Source organism: Mesitornis unicolor, unplaced genomic scaffold, assembly GCF_000695765.1.
Source record: "Mesitornis unicolor isolate BGI_N332 unplaced genomic scaffold, ASM69576v1 scaffold29911, whole genome shotgun sequence".
Lineage (NCBI taxonomy): Eukaryota > Metazoa > Chordata > Aves > Mesitornithiformes > Mesitornithidae > Mesitornis > Mesitornis unicolor.
Window position 1 is genome coordinate 2,178 of NW_010163606.1, and position 8,447 is coordinate 10,624.

The following is an 8,447-nucleotide window of genomic DNA, read 5'->3' on the forward strand; positions in this document are numbered from 1 at the left end:
CCCCACGATCTCTCCTCAGAAGAGCTCCTCTGAGTTCTTCCCATTTTGCTGCAGGTGGGACCAGTGCTCCCCGCAGCCATCCCCGGGTGTCACTGTGTGAGGAAAAGAATACTACAAAGAAACAGGATGAAGACGCTCCAGCGGCCGCCATGCGGTCCCCGAGGGGACAGGGACCGGGGCTGCCGTGATACCGCTGCCGGCCCCGCGCAACCCTGCCCGGGGGAGCCTCCGTGCTCCTCCGTCCGCCTCTGCTGCGGCCGGGAATGCAAATCGGCTGAGCTCCGGGCGAGGGCAGCCTCTGCCGCGCCCCTCCGCTCTCCGCAACATCTCTCCCATCGGAGCACCTGGTGACCGCGTCCCGCCGCGTTATTTCTTCTCGCCTTGGCCGTCCCCGGCTGGCGTCTCGGGCTCCCAGAGGATGAACTCGTGGAGCAGCGTGTTGACCGTCTCAGGACACTCCATCATCACCATGTGGCTGCCCCCCTCGCGCCCCCTCCATCATCAGGATCTGGGGGGAGACAGTGGTGGGTGTCAGCACCAGGACGAGCCCCCTGCCCGCATTGCCCACCACCCCCAGCCCTGCTTGGTCCCGTACCTCAGCCATTCGCTGGTCCTCCTCCACCGGGACGAACTTGTCGTGCATGCCATGGACCAGCAGCACGGGCACAGCCAGCTCGGCGTGGTAAACCTCGTCACCCTCAGGCCAGTACTGCCCGCTCATCATGGCGCGCAGCACGAAGGAGGAGACGTTGAAGGCGTTGCCTTCCTTCAGCAGCTGCTTCTCTTTGGCACCTTGGCGAGCAAAGCCGGCCCTGCAGGACGGAGCCGGGACGGAGCAGAGGGTTAGCAGAGGGTTAGCCCAGTGTGGTGGCCATGGTGGCCAGGGACAGCGGTGAGGGGACAGCCACTCACTTGAGGAAGCTCCAGGCCAGGCAGGGGGACAGGCAGTGCAGCACGCAGGTGGGCATGTTGAAGATGGAGCACAGGCTGGGCTCCAGCGCCGTTGGGCCCCCCCCATTGATCATGATCACCTTATGGACCAGCTCGGGGTACTCGTGGGCAAGGAAGGTGCAGAAGGACACCCTGCGGGAAAGAGATGGACATGAGGGCCATGCTCCGGCTCCGCAGCATTGCAGGATGCTGCATCCCAAGGACCCAGGACCACATCCCAAGGCTCCACAGCTGCATCCCAGGGATCCAGGGACCCCATCCCAGGGATCCACAGCCGCATCTCAAGGATCCATGGCTGCATCCCAAGGATCCATGGCTGGACTCCAGGCTATACCTCCTCATTTGAGCCCTGTTCGCCCTTTTGGGACAGGGTGACCCCAGACCAATCCCACAGAGCCCAGGCAGAGCTGGGGGTTTCACCCCTGTGCAGACCAAAGCAGGGACCCGCTTGGGTGCCCGCCAACCCGGAGCAGCCTTGTCCTGATCAGCCTTGTCCTGATCTAATCTTGCCCAGCTCTGGCTCCCTCTCCTCCAGCCCTGCTTAGTCTCCGTCTAATTGACTTTCTTGGCTTTACTCTATTAATAGGCCGAGCTCCGGCAGCTTCCCTGTGGGAGGACGGGCTCTGGGATTAGCTGGACCCAGAGACAAACACCAAGAGGACGGAGGAGATCAGGGCTGAGGCATAAACCCGGAACAGGAAACCCCTCCTCTGCTCCACAGCCCCCGAAGTGCAGGATTTGTTGGGTGTTTGCTGCCAAGGAGAGGATTTGGGGGGGGGATGAACCCATCCCTTCCCTCCTGGAACCCTTACCCATACGAGTGTCCTATCAAGATATTCCTCTTCTTGGCGTAGCGCTTGAAGATGGCCCTCATGTCCTCTGCCAGCGCGTAGAAGGTGTAGGCAGCGGCAATTTGGGGAGCAGAGCTGCAGCCGTGGCCAGCCAGGTCAGGAGCCACCACTTCGTAGCCCAGCTTGATGAAGAAGTCCAGCTGCTCTTTCCAGATGTCCAGCGAGCCGCCCACGCCGTGGATGAAGAACAGCACCACGTCGCCGTGCGTCCCCTTGCAGCTCGTGATCTGCTTCTTGCAGTCGATGTTGACCACTTTTTTGGGTTTCCGCTTGCGGCGCTTGGCGGGGGCGGCGGTGGCATTGCCCTCCCGTGTGCCGCATCCCGGTGTGCCGCATCCTGGCGTGCCGGCAGGCGCTTGGGCAGCCAATTCGGAGAGCTCCAGCTCCACGGTGCTGCTGGGCTCCCCCGAGCCGCTGTGGCGGCAGTGCAGGATCTCAGAGCGGACGGCGTCGCCCAGGTTCTCGATCACCAGCTGCCCGTTGCGGTAGACGGTGATCTTGCGCTTGCAGTGCACTGTGCCCCGCTCCGGCCCCCCAGGCTGGCTCTCCTCAGGCCCCTCCGGTCCCAGGCGGTTGGGCGCGCTGTGCCGGACCCGTAAGATCCTCCCTGGCTTCACCTCCATGAAGCTGTAGCCATTGCTGGACTCAACACTGTCCAGCGGCCCCACGGCATTGGTGGTTTTGCCCATCAGGCAGCACAGGAGCCCATCGGTGATGCTGGTCAGCATTATGCTCCCTGCAATGAAGAGAGGGAGAACAGGAGAAAAGTGGGGGTTAATCATGAGCAGGTCCTGGCTGCAGCACAGGGGATTGGGGACAGCCCTGCCCCCCACATTTGGGGTGAACAGAGTGAACTGGAGCGGCTGTGAGAGGAAATGTGCTCCAGCTGAGGGACGCTACACGCAAGGAAAAGCCCATTTGAAACAAAAACGTGATTTCTGGCACCAAAGATGGGGCTGAGAAAAGATCCGGCGATGAAAATGTATTATTTATACCAATTAAATATATATACACATCTCCAGCCCAAACCACCGAGACAAACGGCGAGAGATGGAAATTGCAGGGATGGGAGATGAGGGTTTTAATTACAGCCACACCGCAAACCCAGGCTGAAAATACCACGGCAGGAGAAGCGGGGGGAGGCAGGGACCCAGCACCCACCTGGGGGTTGGCAGCCCCCTCCCCACACCCCCACATGGGCTGGGGGGGACCTGGCACCGTCCTTGCTGTCCCCAAGGCTCATTCTCTGCCATTTGCTCTTTCAGATGTGCTCAGGGGTGCTGCGGACATGGGGACCACCGAGCCCAGATGAAGGCAAAGCCAGACCTGAGGTAGGAAATGCTGGTGGCACCAGGGACATCGGTGCTGGGAGCGGAGACCAGTGCTGTGCCGAGGGGGTCATGGGGATCCCTGAGTCCCCTGGCTGGCAGCCTAAGGTACCTTTATTATTGATGAACCTAATCACGGTGAATTATTGATGCTGTTGGGCAAAGAGAGCCGGGACTGGGGCTGTTCCTGTGGAAGGGGGCCCCGGCTGCCCCCCAGGCGGCTGCAAGTACCAACTGTGACCCCTATGGTGGGGAGGGGAGGGAAAAGCACATTCCTGGGGGTGAATTAAAGACCTAAATCCCAGTGACACTGTGGGGAGCTGCCCATTTAGCTCCCTGCACAATCCCTTCAAGTGCAGCTGGGATTACGGGTGCTTTGTGGCCAGACGGGGCAAAACAAAGCTGGGAGCACCATTGTCCCCCCCTCTGTGGCTTTTATTTCTCTTCTATTCACTGAATTCAGGGATGCCTCCCCCTGCATCTTCCTTGAAGACCCCCCCAGACCCCAACAGGCCCTGCCTGGCCCCTGGGGAGGGCCAGCAAGGAGCCCAACGCCTGGCTCTTGGGTTTCCCCAGTTAAAACCAGTTTGTTCACTGCAGGCAGGCGGGCAGGCGATCTGGGTAACGGTTCACTTGGCAAAGCCGGGGCAGCTGATCCGGGCAGCCCTGGAAGCTCTTGGGACAGCAGCCAGCGCTTGATCCACCCGGCTCTGTCGGGGACAGTGGCCCCGCTCCCACGCAAATGCCCCGTAAGGCTCTGGGTGCTGAACTGGAGGGACTGGAAATGGGTGCTCCTGGGAGATCCTGTGCCTCACTGCTGGCTGGGGAGGTCCCTGAGGGCTTCCCCTGATGCGGTGCATGGCAGACCCAAATCTCTGTGGTTTGGTGCTTGGCCTCGCATGGGTGATCTCTCTTCATCCATGAGGATGTGGATGCAGCGAGAGCTTTCCAGCAGCGCCGCGTTGCCCACAACACTGTGCAAAACAGCCGCATCCCCCGCCGGGCGCTGCTCTGGGATGGTCCCATCCAAGCCAATGAGTAGGAGATCTTGGAGCCCTGGGAAGCCAAATCCAGACCTTGCTGGCAAGGAGTCGCTCTGCTCTGCTTTCAAATGGGAGATGAGCCCGGGAACTGGGCACCAGCCCGGCGGGAGCCCTGACTGGATGGTGCTTAGTTGCCTCTGCACCAGGACAGACGTGGCGCTGCTCTGGCTGTGCTTTCCAGCGCTGGTTTGGTGCCAGGTTTGGGCTGCCCTTGGTCCCCAAGCAGCTCTGAGCTGGTAATGGTGAGCAGAGAGAGCTCTGCCCACGGCTGGGGGGTCACATTCTGCTCCTGCACTGGGTACAGTGCCCCCTGGCTCAGCCCCTGGGACCTGGATGTGGTTCTGCCTCCCATTTCCATAAAGCCTGGCTTTGCGCTGTGCCTCCGTTTCCCAAGGTCCTAACGATCTCTGTATGGATTATAAACAGCACTCCTGGCTAAACGGCCTCGGCATTGATTAACTCCTCAGGATTAACTCAATTAGTCCACCCTGTTCATTTCCAGAATTGATTTGCTGGGAGGTTCTGGTGGTCAGGAGCTCTGCGGGCAGATCCAGGAGCCCAGGCTCAGGCCATGGAGCTGCTCTCCATACTCATCAGCCCCAGGTATGAGCCTAGATCCTGCTGCAAATCCAAGCCTGGAGCTCACGGACCAGGATGTGGCATCAGACTGGGATAACGCTGCCCAAATCCCATCAGTGAGTGCATCCTGGTGGAGCTGTTTGGTGGGAAATGGAGGAAGAGGAGGTTATACGACTCGACTGGATGTCAGGCTTCATCTCAGGGCCGTCTCCCACCTCCCACGCGCCTCCTCCATGCCACCGCGCTGTCTGCCGCAGCCAGAAAACATCGAGGGATGTTCCCTCCGCGAGAGGAAAGGGCTGGAAACAAAACCAGATGGATGCGAAGAACTTTGCAAAGATGCTGGTAACCATGGCGATGAACTGCTTTTCATCCCCCCCCGCCCCCATCCATCCATCCATCCCGGCTCCTTTCCATCGCCACCCCCAGCAGCCAGCGAGATTTCGGTACCGGTTACATAAGGCCAGGCACAACAATGAGTCAGGCGTGGTGTGAAGCTGCCATCAGTCCCTGTGTCCTGCAAGGACGAGGACGTGGCACGGGTTTGGGAAGGCGGACGGCATCGCACTGAACTGATACCCACACCCCAGTGCCCTTCAAAATCCCAGCTGCCCCCAGGAAACCGCTCACAGCAGAGAGGGGATGCTCATGGGATGCTGGGGGATGTTCTATTGCCCAAAGCACCCAGGTGGGGTTCTCCAGCTTCACCTTCCCCATCGCTGTGAAGAATAATCCGTCTGGGGAAAAAAAACCAACTTACTGACCTACTTCAGGCTGCAGAGCCTCAGATTTTATACAACTTGATGGCACCGCATCACAGCTGGAGAAAAATGGGACGAGATGCGACGTGGTGGAGTGGAGGGCGGAAAACACGGCAGGGTAATGTGACAGGCAGCCATGGGGCCAATGCAGAACCCGTGGGGCCAATGCAGAGCCCATGGAGTCGACTCAGAGCCCGATGTCCCAACCATCCAGGGATCTGGGAATGACAAAAACAGCCTCCTCTGCCAAGAGAAATCCTGGTAAACGTTTGGCTCCCAAAAACAAGCCAAGAGCATCTTTTGCTGCAGGGGCAGCATAAGCAGGAGTCGGCGATGGAGCTGACAGCTATGAACCTCCCCACAACCCAGTGAGGGCCACCACTGCTCAGCACCTCCCTGTACAGAGCCCTGGGCCCTCACAGGGAGTAGCAGGGCCTGGATATCTGCTAATTCCTTGCAAATCCTCGGAGGAGAGGTGCCAGAGAGGAGCACGAGCTGTGCTGCAGCCAGGATCTGACCTGCCATAATAATTTGTTCAGCTCTAATCCGTTTCCCTCTGGGGCTGGAGTGTATTAATGATGACACATGGCACTCCTGAGGAATGGGCAAAATATTATTACGCTCTCCCCAGCTTCCCCCAGTCGTTCACTCTCTGCAAAGTGGAGAGACTGCAGCATGGAGAAGTGCACAAAGAGAAGAACTGTTTAAGCCCTGATTTCAACAAAATGTTTATGCTGCTTGCTCTCGGCCCTGCAAAGCAAACGTCCCTCTGGGGGAAAATGTGAAAAAAGCCACTTCAAGCCATGGCAAGCACCTGGATTTTGCTGTTACACCTGGCTTCCCTGACACAATTACAGCAGCTTTATCAGGATGGTCAAGAGTAAGTAGTCAGGGAGGTTTTATCAGCTGTACGAATAGAAAAGCAAGGAGGCAGCCCTGAGATCCTCAGCGCAGGCAGAGATGCAGCCTGCATCCCCCTTCTGCAGGCAGCAGGGCTTCACCACGGGCCCCAGAGGACGCGGATAAATTGTGTTCGGTCACGAAACGGCATGGCAGGGAGAGCAGAGCGTCTGCAAGACATACGGCAACTGGCAGCTGCCGCTGGCCGCTCCCTTTCGGCAGGAAGAAGACCTTGGGAAACAAAAGATTATGCAATGCTGAGCAGAATAACCTGTGCCTGACCTCCGCCACCAAAATCCTGCTCAACTCCCCGGCTCTGGCTCCCAAAGCCTCCCGCATTTCCCGTGGGATCGCCCACCGCATCACCGCGGAAAAGCAGCAAGGCTGGGAGAAACCATTGCGAGGAGGCAGGAAAGCAGCAGAGCCTGCCCCCTCCGCCGGGCAGCAACGCGTGCGGGTGCCCCCTCGGTCTCCAGCCGAAAAGCCAAGCAGATTTGACACGCACATAGCAACAGCGGGTCTTCGGGCAATCATTTACAGCAATTGCATCACAACAGCAGCCGTCCTTTAAGTTTTATCGCTGGGCAGCTTTTTATAACCCTGTGGTCAAAGCACGGTCAATATAACAGGGCTATTTAAGTGCTAGCGATGCCGTGAGGCTGCCGGCTTCCCTTCTCTCCCTGCAATCCCATTAATGCCGCTCAAATTCCTTCCCATTGTCAGCTTTGGGGCAAAAAAACAAACAGAAAACCCACATTTTTTGATCATTTTGCTCCTCATGCAGACCACCTTCCTTCATTTCAGCGCATGCCCTACGCCACGGCTTGCGCTGCGAGCCCTCTGCACAGAGAGAGACAAGAAGAGGACGCTCACCTCATTTATTGACAAGGGTTGTCAGGAGTCGAGATGGCAAACGAAAGGCTTAAAGCTTGCGAGAGGCACAGGGGGAGAGGAAGCGATGCCCGAGGCGGCGGGGGCTGGTGCAGGATGCAGGCTGCCAGGTTGCTCAGCTTTTCAGCTCCTCCGATTACATTTTTCTTGCCTGTTTTGTGGGAAGGATGCAGCGATGCCTCCAGCTCAGCTCATCTGCTTTAGACAGGAATCTCTCCTTCCATCTTCTCCCCATCAGCAGCTTCATCACTGAGCTCTGGGGTTTGGGGGTGCTGTTTGTCCTTGTAAGTCTCTAGCCATAGAAAGCCCCTTAAATCCCTCCTAAAGAGGAGGGCTCTCGGCGTGACAGACAAGGAGCTTTGCCAGTCAACGCAGGAACCAGCGCAGCCCCGCACCCGCCCATGGGGAGCCTGCCAGGAGCTGGGGAGCTGAGGGGCTCACCCTGGGTTTTTGCCCCTTCCAGTGGGATGGGTTATTGAGTTCCTTTTTTACCATTTTCTCACCATTTTGGTATTTGCAGCTTCCCAGAGATGAGCGGGTCAGAGCTAGCACTGAAAGCGGGAACATGCAGACCCCAGAGGCTGGGACAGGAGGATGAACGTAAAATCACGAATGTCTCGGGTTTATTTTCACAGCCATAGGGTTGGGAGGGCTGCAGTCGCGTCCCCTCACCCCGCTGGGCCGGCAGTGCTGGATTCTGGCACAACCAGCAGACACCAGCGCAGAACAACCCTGATACGGCTGGGCTTGGCTCCAGCAAAGCAATCTGAAGGATCTTATTGATGATCAGAGCAGACAGCGAGGATGGCTGAGGTCCTGCGGGTTACCAGGGACTCACTTTCTGACCCCCAGCCCTCTTCCTCCTCCTCATTATTTCCCCGCTCTATAAAATCACAGATAATCACATTCACCTACTCAGGAACAGGCACAGGCTGAAGCTCTCTGTAGGTACCTTGGCACATCCTACATGCTGCTGCTCTATATGCAAATCTATACATTAGAGAAGGAAGGTGATCAGAGCCCAGTCCCCCACCGGTTCACCCTCAGCTGGGCCAGTCACGGTGCCTGGCGGGGCTTCCAAAATTGGATGCCTGTGCACCACGCTGCTTGTCGTGACAGTTTTGAGGGCAGCCATAGCGCACC

The 8,447-nt window shown here is 58.2% G+C and overlaps 2 protein-coding genes across 2 annotated transcripts in view; one reads left to right on the forward strand and one right to left on the reverse strand.

The window, feature by feature from the left end:
* Positions 1–366: 366 nt before the first annotated feature.
* On the reverse strand, positions 367–2,530 carry ABHD8 (abhydrolase domain containing 8). Its single transcript, XM_010194030.1, has 4 exons — positions 1,764–2,530; positions 913–1,083; positions 545–812; positions 367–483 (listed from the first exon to the last, which is right to left on the reverse strand). The coding sequence occupies exons 1-4, from the start codon at positions 2,528–2,530 to the stop codon at positions 367–369; spliced, it is 1,323 nt and encodes a 440-aa protein (XP_010192332.1).
* Positions 2,531–5,846: 3,316 nt separating this feature from the next.
* MRPL34 (mitochondrial ribosomal protein L34) overlaps positions 5,847–8,447 on the forward strand; it is a 3,541-nt gene continuing 940 nt past the window's right edge. Inside the window, exons 1-2 of the mRNA XM_010194031.1 lie at positions 5,847–5,881; positions 6,636–6,881. Of these exons, the coding sequence (XP_010192333.1) occupies positions 5,847–5,881; positions 6,636–6,881 (281 nt within the window). The remainder of the gene's footprint in view (positions 5,882–6,635; positions 6,882–8,447) is intronic.